The sequence below is a fragment of the Ambystoma mexicanum genome, chromosome 9 (assembly GCF_040938575.1).
Source record: "Ambystoma mexicanum isolate Mex_15411 chromosome 9, UKY_AmexF1_1, whole genome shotgun sequence".
Classification (NCBI taxonomy): Eukaryota; Metazoa; Chordata; class Amphibia; order Caudata; family Ambystomatidae; genus Ambystoma; species Ambystoma mexicanum.
Window position 1 is genome coordinate 136,136,117 of NC_090931.1, and position 17,255 is coordinate 136,153,371.

The 17,255-nt window shown below is 45.9% G+C and overlaps 1 protein-coding gene across 2 annotated transcripts in view; it reads left to right on the forward strand.

Annotated features, from left to right (window-relative positions):
• The window catches only part of LOC138489597 (protein EURL homolog), a 182,629-nt gene that overhangs the window by 57,056 nt on the left and 108,318 nt on the right, over window positions 1-17,255 (forward strand). For both annotated transcript variants that reach the window (XM_069617305.1, XM_069617304.1), the window contains exon 2: window positions 1,041-1,192. In XM_069617305.1, coding sequence (XP_069473406.1) covers window positions 1,066-1,192 — 127 coding nt within the window. In that variant the 5' untranslated portion in view covers window positions 1,041-1,065. The remainder of the gene's footprint in view (window positions 1-1,040; window positions 1,193-17,255) is intronic.

Sequence of the window (17,255 nt, forward strand, 5' to 3'; positions counted from 1 at the left end):
TGCAGAGGAATGGCGCTGATTTTTGGCAATTTCAAAGCACATCCATTTTGTGGATCTGGGATTCCTATTGAAACACGCACAACGCCCAGTGATGGCCACTGGGTGGCGCTGTAGCAGACCCAACTCCACTCAAATAACGTATTCTACTTTGATGCCTCACATGGACAAAGGGCTGTCTGCAGGTGACCCCTATCACATGGAGGTGCACCAAAGCAAGCATGTTGGCTCCTTAAGCGCCATCGAACTACATACATAAATATGTTCAGGAATAACATTCAGAACAAGACGAGCCTAAGAGCTTACGAGGAAGTGCAACCCCCAGGCACCTAGAAGTGCCTGCTCCCTTTTGAAAAGATAAGCTTCTGCTCCCCAAAACATAGGTGTGTGTGTTACGTGCTGAGTGGGGTGGTGAAGATCATAAAAGCAATAAATCATCTCTCCATTCTTAAATGTGAACCCCCCAGTAGAAGCATGCCCCCAAAAGCATGAAGGATGTATGCAGAAATGTGATGGGAAACAGTGGCCAAAAGCCTTTGTGTCTTGTGTAAACCCCTCCAGCTAAAACCTTGCTTTCCAGCCGAGGCCACTTTGCATTCTGGGACTTGTAGTTTTGTTTCTATTACTGACTATTATTCTTTGCAGCTGCACTTTGTGAGTCGTTTAGTCCCAGAAAGCCTTTATTATTATTATTATTATTATTATTATTATTATTATTATTATTATTATTATTATTATTATTATTATCATCATTATTAGGGTATTTATGGAGTGGACCCAGCTTCAGGGAGCAACAGAGCGCTTTACAATCATAGGGGGAAGGACACAGTGAGGGAAGTAGAGAAAAAAGCAGGGGGGAGTTAACAGGGGAGGGTGAAGGGGGGATCTGCAAGCAACCAGGGGGGGAGACAGTGGGGACAGATCACAGCGTCTCAGGGAGGGTGGGGAGTGCAGGGTGTGTGGACCTAGGTGTTAAGCAAAGCCTCTTGTAAAAAAAATGATGTCAGAAGACAAACTGCAACAGGTGTCATTGTTCCTTTCAGGTCATTAACTAATGGTCATTAACTAATGGAGTGGGAAACACGGGAGCACCTGACCAGAGGGATGGCGGCCCTGATCACTGACCCAGCCGTCCGGAGCCAAGGCGAGCCGCACCTGATTGGAGGGCATGGATCCGTCGGGACCACAGAACAAAGTAAGGGTTACAGAGCATGTTGCATAGCAGGATTGAGTGTTGGTCTGTCCCATAGGGTGTCATAGCTATATGTTAGGTTAGTTCGGCACTTTTAAAGTGCTACACCACCCACCACTGTTATGGCCTTGGAGCCAGAACAGGGGTGAACGAAAGGGGACAACGTCCTTCTACTTTTAGGAACGTCACCCACCGTTCCCTTACCTTTAGTTGCCCTCAGCACCGTTTCTGGAACGGCAGGCGTGGGGCACTTTTGCTTTTTGCAGCCCCCATAATGGGCCTTTGACCCTGGATCCCGCTGAGACGACGCTGCTCTCGCAACCCGCTGAGCTGTCTTGCAGATGCAGTGATCAGCGTTTGTCCTCTGCATTTGAGAACTATTGACATGGAATTGCTGAAAGCAGAGCTGCGTGTGTAGGTAATGGGTTGGTAGGAGGGAGGCTTTTGTCTTTGGCATGTCCCTTCAGAAGGTACGAATAGTGGGTGATTAGAAAAGGCACTGTGTGTGAAGCTGCGTGCTGTGGGGGCCTTTCCTTTCACTGCACTTCTTTTAGTCTTTGGAGTAGAGTTCTAAAGCACACTTGTGGGGGTGGAGTAAAGGCAGCACCCACGTATAGCGGGGGACAGTGAGGGTGAGCATGGGGCTATTGCGAAGCAAGGGCAAGCGAGGGTGTGGCAAGGGGTGGGGAGGCAATGTTCCACTGCTTTATTCTGTGCACTTCGACCCCTGCTCATAGTCCGGTCCAGAAGAGCCTGTCTGGACACATCTGGGCTTCAGGCAATCTTGTATTGCATTTATTTTCAATTGTTTTATTTATGTGTATTTATTTATTGTTTCCTTGTTAGTGTTTTGTAATGCGCCACATTGTCTACAAAATAATTCTGAGCACAAAGCAGGAGGACAGAACAGAGTGAGGATAATTGAGGGGCAGATGAAGGGGTAGCAGATTAGAAGGTCACGGGATATATAAGTAGGTCAATTCTTCAAGGGCTTCCCAGTGATTGGCGAAAAGCAAGTCCCCATCTTAAAACACATTTAACAATTTTTGTTGGGATGCAGTCCTTATAACGAAAATGTTATAAAGAATGAACATATATCGAATCTTTTATTGCACTTGGGGGTGGGGTAAAGGGTTAAATAGTGTGGGGAAATGGTTGGGGTGGTTTTTTAGGAGTGGGCAAACAGGGTTTTGGGGGGACCTGGACCCCCCCCCCCAAAAAATGTTTTAAAAAATAAATACATTTCGCTATATTTTTCGTCATAAAAGTTTTGTTGTGAGTGCATTCCTCATAAAATGTTTTGATATAAAGACACTATAGACACTCAGGTGCATAGTGGGAAGAATACAAATGAAATCAGTTTCTTATATTGCACTCCATGCTGAATTCCAGCCCCTAAGCGCAGTCTGTGACCGAACCCGTGCTGCTTAGTTCGTTTTTGTTTCCAAGACCAGAGCGTTGCCCCTGAGCTATCCTTCCAATTCCGCGGTATTCAAGAGTGTTTGTCTTTGTCACTGAAATTGAGGTGATTTCGTTCACGTCTTAAATCCGGCGGGAGAGCGTGGGCTAGCAACCGCTAGATTTCTCATGCACCCCCTTTTCAGCCTGAAGGCGGGCGGAGTCAGCCCGTTGGAAGTATTGCACCTCAGGGAACTCGACGACCGATATCTGGTGAATCCTAACATATAACACAAGTGTTCATTCAAGCCCCTTCTCCAAGGCAGATGCATTGTGTGGGGTTTGTTGTTTGTTTGCATTGTGTGGGGTTTGTTGTATGGGGAGTTGCTGATGGTGCCGCTTGAGTGGGCACGTCAAGGGGTTGGAAAAGGCGGCAACCATGATATGGAACTTTGGGGAACGAGTTGAAAATGGGTGCAGGTGGGATTAGGGACGCCATGCAGTCGGGTGATGTGGCTGGATCTGCCTTTCAATGCGTTTATATCGCGATTATATCGGATGTACAGCCGAGCAATGCACCATGGCCAGGGGTCAGAGTGCACTGCCAGACCAATGGTTCCCCATACATGTCTCCTCTGAACCTCTGGGTCAAGGACTTTTGAAAGTTGAACTACTTATGAAAAAGTTGAGGATAGTGAAGTTAAATACAGAATACAGAGAACAGCACAGAATCAAAAGAACACATTAAAAGAAAAAGAAAACTCACAAACACCTACAGAATAAAGTCATCAGTGCTGCTGTACGTCTCAGCCGACACATACTGAACATCCCTGCTCTTAGGACCATCAAACAATTATCCCTATTTTAAAATTAACATTTTTCAAAAAGCACTACACTCGTACTGTAAACTGATAACCAGACCGTGTTGCAAAATTCCATAAACGTAAAGCACAACATAATAAAGGTATTTTTATTCTATTTATTTCCCTTTCTAAGGTCACCTGGTGTAAAGCGGGGGCAGTGCCAACTTAAAAATGGCTTCTTTGCGCTGGCGGAAAACTGGCGGATATTGCACTCCGCCATGCTCCTAACGAGACATTCCCTCTTTTCCCTGCCCCAGCATCACCAGTTACCATGGGAACATGCATCAAGGGAATGATTCACAATTCACAGAGCTCTTTATGGAATTCAAGAACCAAGTGCCTCTGGTCTGCCAAATTCCCTGCCTGCTGGAACATCGTTCATTCTAATATTCTAAAGTGTTGCCTTTGCTCTCACGCTGACTCTGGTTCCATGCGTTACCAAATGAGCCTTGCTCTTGCAGCCCAAGGGAATGCCAGCTCATGGCACTCTGAGAACATCATCAATGACCGAACCATAACTTGGGCCTCATTACGAGTTTGGAGGTAGCCATGCAGTCCTTAGGGTCTGGGTCTGGGTCCCGCAAAAGGGGACTTACTGGGCCATTCCGACCTTGGAGGGCCCAGTAATTCCCTTTCGCGGGACCCGGACCCGGTACATCCCCATTCACATTTCAGGGCTCAATGGGAATGGGGAGGATGCTAACAACAGGCCCGTTAATGACGGGCCCGTTGTTAGAATCCTGGTCTGCTAGCGTGTTCCGCTCTGCACGTCTAGTCTGGCCAGGCGTACAGAGCGGGACCCACTGCAGAACTTGTAATGTGGCGACCTGGAATGAACAGTGCTGGTCCCTTACCGGCACCGTTGATTCCGTGGCTGCCACAGTCGTAATGAGGCCAATGTCTCCAGGCACTGTCAAACCCCTAAGAGAACGGCAACGCCAAGCGCTGAATATCAAGAACCAGACAGAGGACACCCGCCCACTGCAACCACTAAGATCCCAACAACTCTCACCACACCCCCAACAAAGGGTGGGATCACTATCTTACTCTTGATAGAGCCAACCACAGGATCAACCCACTACCTTACCAATTAACCCCTCATCTCTCCACCTTGCTCACTACAGGCAAGCACAAACTAGCCACTCTCACATGGCCTGTACAAGACCCAACCGCAGACTCCAAACAACACAACTTTACACGTCTAACACCAAAGGACACCAAAGGACACACCCAGCGCTGACTAGTGCCATGCCGACACTGCAAGCACGAGGTTTCCTCAGTGGACACAGAGCCCTCCATGCTACCAGCACATCACTCCCTCACTGTGTCCTTCCCCCTATGTCTTGTAAAGTGCTCCAATGCTTCCCGAAGCCAGGTCTCACTTCAATTCACTACCACTGTTGGTTGCCTTTTGTTATTTATTTATTTGTTATTATTTATCTGTTTCTCCTTTGCTCCGCACTTTCCACTTCTCCCCCCTTCCATGCACTTTTCCCCTTCCCCCCTCCCATGCACTTGCACATTCTCAATGTCACTGGGCCTAGTAAGATCGCTGTTTTGTTCTCCCCTGTTCTCCTCCCTTGCCTTGTCGCGCTCTGAAACACTTGTGTACGAGCGCGATAGAAATACAATATCAATATCAATTATTATTATTAATAATACACAGACCTGCTGTTCAGGTCTACGAATATTGCACTGATTAATGATTGATTTTTCTGATGTTGTAAAACCAATAAAGAAATTTAAAAAAAAAATAATAAAAAAATAATACACTTCGAGAGCTGCCTCACGCACACAAAGTTCAGGCTGCTTCTGATTTGCACCTTCAACACAAAGCACAGTGGTCTTGCTCGTCCCCTCTCATCCTAACACACCAAACCACTCTCTTTCAGATCCACCAGAGTGACTGGAGAGATACAAATGGCAGTGGTGTGCTAAAATAACATAACACCCGTTTGGTTATTCAGATTTATGCCGAGCGTGTTGAATGTGTGTCCAACAGGCGTATCAAACTCTTGCATCAAAAATGTTGACAGTCTGTCATGGACTTTCATGGGAGTTTTTGTTGCACATCTGAGAATGCCAGTTTAAAACTGGTGATTGTCACCAGAGGCGTAGCCAGGATGGTCTGACCATTGGGGCCTGAAGCCTATGCAGTTGGGACCCACTGCAGAGACATTAACATCTATAATTGCCCACACAATGCTGCTGAGTGGGCATTTACAGATTTTGGGTGGGGCTTGCCCGCTCAGACCCTCCCCTGTCTAAACCTCTGATTGTCACAGGAATCTACAACAGCACAACATTGTGCCTTGAAAATGGCACTGGATTTCTCGTCTATGAAAAGTTGAGTCCAGTGCCCTGATGCCTGTGGGCTGCCGGCGCTATAGAAGTATACATAACATAACATTCCCTGCAGAGATCTTAAGAAGAATTGGTTGGGTCAGTTTCCAAGGCTCCCAAAGGCCATCCAATTACTGGATACCACTAAATGTCTTTTACAGGGGCCTGGGGCTCTTTATGATCAAATCTCTCAGGGTTTTTCCAGGACACCAATCCACAGATGGTGGCTGAACACATGAGTCTGTAGGCAGCACCGAGATAGCACTACCAGGAAGGGCTGGCTCCTTTTTCATGTAGGCCATCCTGGCCACATTCTGTGCACACCCTCTTTAAATGAATACTTGGCCATGGCCATGGTGGGCATTGCACACCCATCCCAAGCATGTCTAACCTCACCTTTAATTCTACTGTCCCATAATCCATGAATAATAAGACGAATACTGCTACTCCTACTACTACTAATACTTAAGTCTGGGGTTTGCAACCTTTGAGTCTCCAGATATGTTGCAGTGCAACTCCCATCAGCCCCAGCCAGGACAGTTAATGCTGAGTGATCCTGGGCATTGTAGTCCAAAACCTCTTGAGAGCCGCAGGCTGCAGATCCCTGAATGGAGTGCTCTTTTGGTAGAAATATGTAGGTCAATGAACCCTCGTCAATGAACCCAATGTGTCCCCATTACAGACGGACCATAATCATTGTTTTCCCATTAGTGGACTGGCAGAGGGGAAGCACTGGTTTTAGGGGGACCATGTTTTTTTATTTAGAGTAGAAAAATACATCTTGTTTGAAAACCTTTTCACTTCTTATACTTGTTCATCTCTTTCTATCCTTTGCACCCGTGAAGCATACATGCATTGTCACTCATACTCTGACACGTGAACATCACAGAACCCACACACCACAGATTCTAAAAAATGCCATGCCCCCAAATGTTTGTATCATAATAATAATTTAGCATTTATATAGCGCTATGAACCCTCGGGTATCTGAGCGCTGCTTATTATTACCCACAGTGTGTTGTGCTCATTTATCGACCTCGGAAGGATGAAAGGCTGAGTTTGGCCCTGCCGGGATTCGAACCTGCGTCAGTAGGCTCTGAACAGAGGTCAAAGCTGTGCTATCGGACCGGCTATCATTGGCGTATCATTGCCAATAGATCATAAATTCATAAAGAATTATTTTGAAATTCCTGGTCTCTCCATTGGTACATAACTAGATAAACACAGTTCAGCCAACTTGTTAGGCCAGATCCAAGGAACATGTTCTCTCTACATGCACTTTTGCCCGGCATGCCATTTTTCTCTCCCTTTTGCCATATGTGCGGAACATTCATCAGGCGCTACTTGTAATTTTAAGGAGCTTTTATTCAGAGTGCAAGATATCTCGTCACCTCAATATAAACAATGTAAATGTCACCTGAGTAAGGCAAACCCAGACTCCAACAAAAAGCAAAGTGCTATTAATGCTTAAAATAGTCCTTAAGTTTAGTAAATTAAATGTATTGAAAAAGTCAATTACCTTAGCATGTCTGAATAATGGGTCCATTCATAACTGCTTGTGTAACGTTTCTACATACACTAAAAAGTCCTACATCTGTACAAAATACACACACGTGTGTATCATCAGACTCGGTTCCCCATGGATAAGCCTCATCCATAGACATGCAGTGCCATCACCTCAAGGACAGTAGTGCTCGTGCGTTCAATTATCTCATATTTATTATGTGAGTAACCATTGTCTCTTTATAACCAGACCGCACAAATCACCATCTTGATAGTGCTGCTACATTTAAAAGAAGGTCTTCTTTGAATGTATGAATGAAAGCAATCCCAGGGGGGGCAGTCGTCAGGTTTGCAGCCCCGACACTTCACCACTGCACTCTATAACCTGATGAAAAATAACAAACAAGTAAAGGGGAAATGTCCCATTTCATTACTGCATGTTCCAGGGAAAACATTAGTATTGGTTATTGGAGTTTGAAACATGCACACCTTTTAATGTTTTCAAAAACACAATTAGAAGAAAATATCCTCTCTTGGTTTTGTGTGTGTGCAATTTGGGTGGTTATGCAAAGCGAAATGAATGAAATGTGCATATTTCACCTTGATATGCTAATTTCTGGTGATGTCACATCCCATTGCGTTTGTTGATGAGTCCCCCACTTTTATTTTTAGGACTTGACCCCTCGGTAAAAGGTACTTACCCGAGCACAGCATCCAATTCACAGGGTCGATTCGCGGTTCGCCAAGGGGACATGTGGACCATATTGATGTTTAAGTTATCGGGCATACGGAAGACCCATTCGTCCCGTTCTCATTCTATTCTAAAGTGTAGTTACCATTCACCTTAGGTGTGGAATAGTCTACTTCCTTTGGGGTTCCTTTGGCGTTCTCAAGGAGGGAGTAACTTCTTTTTTAGCAAAGTGTGCTCTGCGATTTCGTCAGCTATCAGCATGTTATTCATTAGGTCCGCCTCCGTTTTTAACCCTATTTATCTATTTATTGTTTGCTTGTTAGGCGCTTATACAATAAGAAAATACTGCTTTAAAGTGCCCACAGGGCAGGGAGGGAGGGAGGGTGGGAAATATGTTACAACACAATATTTAAGAGCAGAGGGGGAAAGAGGGAGAGGGACAAACCTACTATGCCTTGTGAATATCCAGAATGTGTAAGTGCAGAAAGGAAGAGGGGGTAAGTGGTGTGGAGTCCGAGCTCGTGGGTGAGCCACAGACGAAGTGCTAGGAATCTTGAGTGCTACATGGCCTGGGCGGCGGGAGGTGTAAGTGCGAGCCTCCAGAGCGGGGTTCTGGGGGTGCAGATGCAAAGTGCTGTGGATAGACAGGAGCTGGGAAGAATTAGTGTGGGAGGTGAAGGCCCAGAGGATGCATAAGGGCCCAGGACACCGATTCAGCAACTGTGGGATTAGCAGAGGAGAAAAGGAAGAAAAAAGGAAGGTCTTAAGGAGCTTCCAGAATTTGAGAAGATCCTGCTCAAGGTGTAGGGTGAGGGGGAGGCATTTTCAAAGGAGGGAGCCCACATGGGAAAGTGAGAGACCCCCTGCGCCCTGTTTAGCAAAAGACTTAACACACCAAGAGCTGGTGCCAGAGGAGCAAAGTAGTCTAGAGGGAGAGTATTTAGTGAGATAAAGTTGAAGAAAGTGTACTCCCTGGGCCCAGACAGCCTTATGGATGATGCAGAGGGATTTGAATTTAATCTGTGCCGCAACCAGTAGCCAGTGAAGACATTTTAGTGTAGGAGAGATGTGGTCCCTGGGCATAAGGCCAAGGATAAGTCTCGCTGCCCTATTCTGGATAAGTTGGAGGGGTCGCAGAGTGGCCGCAGAAAGATTCAAGAGGAGGTTGTTACAGTAGTCAAGTCTAGAGATAACTAGGGCTAAAGTCACATTGAGCCTCTGAGGGAACGTGAGAACAGGTCAACTTCCTTTGAGATGGAAGAGCTGATAGTTGGACTTCTTGGCAGGACATTGGAGTGTTAGGGAGGAGGGAGAGATAGTAGAAAATGACTCCAAGGTTTCTGCCTTTAGTTGAAGGCACAGGGGGAGAGCCCAAGGATCTTGTGAGGGGAAGAAGGAGGGGAGCAGGGGTTCCAATGGGAAGGTTCTCAGTCTTACAGGCGTTCAGGTAGAGATCAATGGAGGTGCACCAGGACTGCATGGCAGATAGGCAGTCAGGGATGATGGAGGTTGCAAGATGGTCAGCAGGGAGTTTGATGAACAGCTGTGTGTCGCCTGCGTAACACTGGAGGTTTGAGCAGAAAGAGGAGATGAGGGTGCAAGGAGAGCAAGGGAGAGTGTAGAGCCCTGGGGAACACCACAGGTGGAGATGGAAGTAGGAGAGGAGGCACTCTCCACCCTGATGGCTACAAGATCCTCTTTGTGTCCAGATCCAACCGTTGCAGAGAGGGTGTAGCCCTGATATCCCCAGAGTGGATTCCTGCCTCTGTCATTCCTACGCAGGCCTACTCCTCTTTCAAATGCCTTGTCTGCAGGCTCTCTCTCCTGGCCATTCCCTTATTGTGGCTACTATCAATCAGCCACCTGGTCAAATCTCTTCCTTCCTCTCTGAGTGGGCGGACCTCTCCTCCTCGCTCCTGGTCTTGACCACTCAACTCCTCCTTCTTGGATCCTTTAGCATCCACCTGGATGTGTCCTGTCCTTCCTGTGGACTCTTTCACAACCTCTGCGACTCTATCTCACTCTCTATCCTCCCCTCTGGCTCGAATCACTCTGCAGGGCACACTCTGGATGTTCTGATCTCTTCAGACCTTCCCCTTTCTATCCCTCTCACTACTCCTCTCCTGGAGTGATCACTTTCTCCTTTCCTCACCACTCCTCTCCTGGAGTGATCACTTTCTCCTTTCCTCCCATCTCACCCTCTCTACCACTCATGCCAAGCCAATTTCAGCACTGCCACTTACCTTCTTGGTTATCTGACCCATGAAGCATGTGTCAGTTGAGCCTTTTGCCACCACTTTCTCACCCCCCCCTTGCCATTCGGCTGACTCACACCTTGACACAGCATTTTCCATGCTCCACTCTGCTATATCTCATACTCTTGATGTTCTTGCCCCTGTCATGAGGATCTGCTTGAAGCTCAAAGCCAAGTGCAACTCCTGGTATGACTCAGACCTTGTCACCCTTAAATGCAAGTAAAGGGTGGCTGGGAGGAAATGGTGTGCCTCAGGTACATCCTCTGACAAACTGGCCTGCCACCTGCTCCAAAGGCAAAACCAGCTCTCTGTCCGCACCATGAAGATCAAATCCTGTGTCTCTGCGGATTCCAACAACTCGGCTGAACTCTTTAAAACCTGCAAGGAGCTGGTCAATCCCGCTGGAGTCTCTACCTCTCCTGTCCCCTCCCAGCCCTTCTGCGCAGCCCTGGCTTCTCAGTTCATCTCTAAAACTCAGGACATCCTGTCCTCTCTCTTCCTCTTCCCCTCCTCCTTCTAGTCCCCGCTCTTCACCTGGCCCCTCTTTGGCCACCTCTCCTCCCTCCTTCTCTTCCTTTCCCCTGTTCTCCACAGACAAGGTTTCTAGAATAGTCTGATCTATGAACGTCTCGTCAAAACAGGCTCTCCCTTGTTCCTCCAAAACCATCAAGGACCACATTGACACCCTGGCTCCTGCTCTGGCTGACTTCTGCAACCACTCCTTCGCCACTGGAGTCATCCCTACCCCCCTGAACCTCCCTTGTGCACCCTCTTCTTAAGAAACCCTCAGCCGACCCCTCCTGCCGGGCTAACTATCACCCGATCTCCATCACTCCTTTCCTGGGCAAACTCCTGAAAAAGCTGGCCATCTCCGAGCTTAATCTTCACACTGAATCTGTTGGTTTTCTCCATGACCATCAGTCTGGCTTCAGAGCTGCCATAAGCATGGAAACTGCTCTCCTGAACATCTGTGAGGACCTGATCTGAAACCTCGATTCCAATACCCCCTGTGTCCTCATCTTACTTGATCTCTCTTCTGCCTTTGACATGGTCAGCCATGCCATCCTGCTCAACCGTCTCTGTGATAACCTGGGTATCACCGATCAGGCCCTGGCTTCGCTGACCTCTTTCCTCTCCGATCGACCCTCCCAGTTCCAATTTAGGTCCTTCTTCACCTCTATCTCTCTCTCTACCTGTGGTGTTCCCCAGGGGTATAACCTCTCTCCCTGGCTGTTCAACCAATACCTGGCACTTCTTGCCTACCGCATTGCTGCTCTCTGCCCCAACTTTCAGTGCAATGCGGTTGACACTCAGCTCATTTTCAGGCTCCCTTCTGCCACCTCTTCTCCTTCTCTCATTTCTGACTGTCTGTCTGCTATCCAGGAGTGGTGTGCCACCAATGATCTCTGCCTTAATGCCAGTAAGACTGAGATTCTCCTCAATGGCACACCGGCTCCCTTATTTCCTGTCACGCTCTGGCCGGCCTCTCTTGGCCCTCTTCCTGCTCCCACGTGTGAGGCTAAATACCTCAGTGCCATCTATGACTCCACACTCTCCTTCTCTCCTCACATCTCTGACGTCTCTAAGAAGTCCTACTGCCAGCTGCACCTCCTCAGAGGTATTCTTCCTTTCCTCTCCTTCCCCCAGAAGCTCACAGTCTCCAGAGCTCTGGTTCTCTCCAGGCTGGACTACTGCAACAGCCTCTTTCTAAATCTGTCTGCCTATACTCTCCACCCTCTGCAACTCATCCAAAACAGGACTGTGAGACTTGTCCTTGGCCTCAAGCCCAGGGATCATATCTCTTCCTCCAGGACTGAAATCTCTGCACTGTCTCTCAGTGGCTGCGAGGATTAAGTTCAAAACCCTCTGCATTGTCCACAAGGCCTTCTGGGGCCTGGGGCCTCAATACCTTAAATTCTGTCTTCGTAAATATTTTCCTTCTCAAGCTCTTCACTCATCCGCCTCCAACTCCACCAGGGTCAGTCGCTTCTCCAAGCAACGAGTTGGTGGTAATTTCTTTCTTCGACTGGGGCCTCCCTCTGGAACAGCCTCCCTGCCTGTCTGAAACTTGAGGAGAACCATCTCCGGTTCTGGAAGTACCTCAATACCTTCCTCTTTGCTTCTGCTTTCTCGCTTCCTCTCCCTTGCTGAACTCCTGAGTGAAACTGAAACTGCACTGGTCACCTGGCTACCCTCTGATCTCGGCCCAGGTCCCCTCCCCGCCAGTTGCACACCTGCACTGCCCCCTGGCAACCCTTGCTCTCGGGAGCTGTCACAGTATCCCAACAGCCCCCTACCAGCACTGACACTTGAGGTCTGCCCTTACCCTTGAACTTGCCACCAGCTGGCCGCACTTTTTATTTATTGGTTTTTATTTATTTCTACTGTTGATCCCACGTACTGCACTGTCCCCCCCTTCCCCCTTGCACTTTCCCCTCCCCCGTCCCCTGCACTTGCGCGATCTCAATGTCACCTGGCCTAGTCAGATTGTTGTCTCTGCCTTCCCTCTGTGCACCCTCCCTTGCCTAGTCACGCCTTGAAACACTTGTGTATAGTCACGTTATAAATGCCATATCATATTATATCATAAGGGCCCAGGATGACTTGTGAAGAGTGGTTAGTGATAAAAGAGGCAGCCAATCCAGTGCCTGTTCCGAGATCCCTAGTGTATCATGGACCCTTTGTATGAGAATGGAATGGTTAACTGTGTCAAATGCAGAGGAGAGATTGAGAAGGATAAGGACATCTGGGGAGCTGGAGGCCGCAGATACGAGCAGGTCAAACACATGGTGTCTATGAGCTTTAGCGGTGGCCATCTGGGAACAATCTTATTATAATGACATATACATGTCTAACAGGCAAATATTTTGTTACAACTAAAGATGATGAAGCATGTAAGAGTATGTTTTCTTTAAAAAGATGCACTCTTCTTCACATACTGTGTATCTTGGATAGAATGAAGCCTGTCTTTTTTTTCTTTGAAATTTCATGAATTAAAACCAACTCTATCTAAAAGTGAAGATATATTTAGCCTTGGTTTTACAACTCTGTATGTGTATTTATCAGCATGTATGTTCTCATCAGATTGCCTAGTTTATTGCCTGACCTTGTGCTACTCCACATCCTCCTTCAAACCTTTCAAGTGGCTCTCAGTGAGGAAGATACGTTCTAGTCCTGCTTTAAGCAGTTTCTTTTCCTTCTCTTTTTTGTTATTTCCTTAAATTTAGTTGAAATCCTCATGTCTATGATTCTTATCCATAAAGTGTTTTACTAGTGGGGCATTCTCCACTTTATGTTCTTAAACAGTTCTTATGTTCAATAATTTGAGTTTCCATTTTTCGGTTGTATGTGATTGTAATGCTGGGAAAACATTTAAATACATATATAACAAAACTTAGATAACAACGTACCTTTTTCATCGAGCCTAATATCTACATGCATTCTGTTCCTATGGTCTGAGACTGCCATATAGTGGACCTTTTAATAATTCAATTGCCGTTTTTGTTGGTTTTTGATGTCTTTTCATTAACTCAAATTACTTTCTACCTACAATTGACTTAGAAATACCCTTTACGGGGGACATTTCCCAAACCCCTGTGACCACTTCTATATGTGAACCCTCTTCACCCCAAACCCCACCGTTAGACTATTTTATACTGATGTCTAATTGAACTTTTCTTTTTACAACTGAAACACACACCTGTAATTCTACATTCCTACATGTATTTCAATATTTAAACCTCTAGTAGATATTGTGTGCCCTCTTTATTATCAACATTCAATATTGTGTACTCTTTAATCTTTTACTCTGCTTTTTCCTGCAACAAAATCACTGGTTACCGATTTTTCTAATGGTTGTTCCAATGTATCTTTGGCCACATCAGCAAGAAATCATATACACTACAGGCAGTATTACAATTAGTGAATGCTTTTGGGGCCATTTCCTTCCGAGCCCTATAATAACTTCCTTGGGTTTTTTTGGTCAGTTTACAGAATTCAAAAAGCAGTTGACAGGTATTGGTTAAGTAAACAAGAAGCTGCCATTCTAGTTAATGATAACCCGATAACCTTTATTTCTACTGCCTCCATAGAAATACATAAAAATCTACAGCAACCTCCTGGGCGCCCCATGGCCTCAGGCATAGACTAGGTGCTTGAACTGCTCTCTAAATTTGCAGACCACTTTTTGAACCATTTAGTAAAGAATATGCAGTTGCATATCAAAGAAACAGGGATGCAATTTGCTTAATTGAAAAGTGGGAATTTGACCCCACTATTTATCTACTAATTGGTCTTGACATTGTTTTGCTCTACACAAGAATACCCCAAAGAGAAACATTGCAAGTTATTGAGGAGGCTCTGTGGAACAGGTTGGACACAGATCCAATCCAAAATTAATTCTTACTTTGTTGTGTGGATCTAGCTTTAACTCAAAACTATTTTGAGTTTATGGGTATTCAATACCATCAAATAGAGGGAACTGCAATGGGGGCCACTATGCCTACACGTGGAAAGTTTTGAAAAGTCACCATCTATTTCTTTGTTTTTTGTTGGAGTCTGGGTTTGCCTGACTCAGGTGATATTTACATTGTTGATATTGAGGTGACGAGATCTCTTTCACTATGAATAAAATCTCCTTAAAACTGCAAGTAGCCCCTGATGAATGTTTCTACACAGATGGCAAAAGGAACAGAAACATGTCATGCCGGGCAAAATTACATGTAGAGATAACATGTTCTTAGGATCTAGCCTCATGAGTTGGCTGAAATTTGTCTATCTAGATACACGCCAATGGAATTAGACAGGGAATTTGAAAATACTTCTTTATGAATTTGTGACCTGTAGGCAATGATACAAACAATTGGGAGCACGGCATTTTTTAGAATCTGTGGTGTGTGGGTTCTGTGATTTTCTCGTCTGAGAGTATGAGTGCTAACGCATGTATGCTTCACGGGTGTAAAGGATAGATAGAGATGAAATGTACTTATCTGACTCAACACGGTTAAGAAGTGACTTTTTTTTCTACTGTAAACAAAACACTTTTTAAAATAAAATTCATATTTTATGTAAACTGTGCTTTCACATGAATTGCAACCAACCTACACAGACCGCAAGTTTGTAGTTTGAGTCCAGTGTAGTTCAGTTGTCTTTGCACATTATTCTTTTTTTTCTTGCATTTCCTGATGGTCTCTCTTTTGAAGAAAATAATGCATTCAGAGAAAAGGCATTAACTAAAAGAGAGAATGTTTGTCACAAGGGATCCTCAGCGTGCAATTCTTAATATTGAGTCTTCACCCAAATATCAAGGCTCAAGCAGGTAGGTGTGTTTTGGGCTGCCGCATCTTAGGCTTGACTCCTTGATTTTAGGGTGAAAACCCCACAAGGAGTTGCTAGTGTGAAAAACACCATTGGGAATGTTCCTTTTGTATATAATTCAACTCGGAAAAGGTGTGCAACTTCTGAACCTGAAGTCCACTTTGAACCACATCATATGAGTGAAATGACCAGGCTCATCGCCAAGCCAGGGTGGAATGGCGGACAGGCACTGGTACGCCTGCTCAACCATCTCCGCTGCTTAACAGCTGTTGTCTCTGCCCATTTCCCTTCTCCAAATCCTGTTTAGCGGGAGAAGGAGAACCTTGTCCATCCTCAACTTTGAGATATACCAAGGCTACAATCATGGCCTTTATGCTTTCAATCATAGATGATTGATGTGTGTGTTTTTCTTTGGTCCTTAACCCTCTTTGGTTAAGTGCATGTGGGTGTAGACTAGTGGGCCATGTCAAGATGTGAGATGTTGGGAGAACAAGTTGAGCATGGAACTTGTTTTCTGGAGGCAACCATGCTTCATACATGTCAGAGTTCTTCTGGGAAATTTGGAGGAGCAGAGTATTTGGAAACGGATCTACGTGTTGGACAATGTGTTGATATTTCTGGCTACTATCGTTGATTCTGTTCTTGTACTTCATATCATCTTTTTAGATGGCTGTGTGTGTGATGGCGCAAACTTTGGAAGTGCTGTGGGCTTGGGCCTGGACCATTGTCAGACTGGTGTGATGTGGGTTCTGCTCTTTTGTTAGGCAGTGGCACTGACCTTGTGTGTGATGGTGCGAAGTTTGAAAGTGATATGTGCTTGGAGGGGCCTGGGTTGCTTTAGGTAATGACCAGGGCTATGATGTATTACATCTATTGCATTCTGGCAACTGGAATCTTCTTGAGTTGTCAAAACTCTTCTACGGGAGGCATCTTCACAGATGACACGTGGCTAAGAGCACCCAGAGGAGCTCCCATTGGTTAAGAAGCCTTGGTTCTAGCAGCCCCACCTGTATTTGTTTTTGTTTTCTCAGTGATGCTCAAAATCCCTGCGGTTATGCCCAGTCCTAGGGAACACATCTCATTCTGGGTGGGGGCTCAACATGCACCGCAATAAGGGCAGAACATGGTAGGGAGGGGTGCATGGCATAGGTGCTTTGGTTTTACTGCATCCAGAGGAGTTACAGTCATGTTGAATTTGCATATGGTTGAACCCTTTGTGTTGTATTACAAATAAGAGAAATACTGTGAGATGGAATGTTACACGGTAGTGACAAAGTGTTGGCTCTGATATTTCCATCTGTCAAAGTGACACATTATGAGGAATGGAGTGAGAGAGGTGACATTGTGGAGGCAAGAAAACAATAGGTAGGTGTCCTTAAGCGGAATCGCTCTGACTCAAGGGATGCTCCAGTGCTGCCATTAGTGTTTTCACATAGGTGGCGTTTTTACATCACTTTTTATTTTGACCTGGGTGACATTTAAGCCCCACCATTAGTTTTGGCTCACAGGTTTGCTTTTGATAGCTCGTGTAGGTTTGGCACATCGGTAGTGCTTTAGCCTCAGGGTGCATAGCTTGTCTTGTAGCTGGCGCCACATTCCCACAGTTAGTTTTGCTTCATAGGTGGTGCTTTAGAATCACTTATTGGGGATGTAGATGTTGGACGTATAGGTGATGCTTTAAAGACAGATTTGTTTTC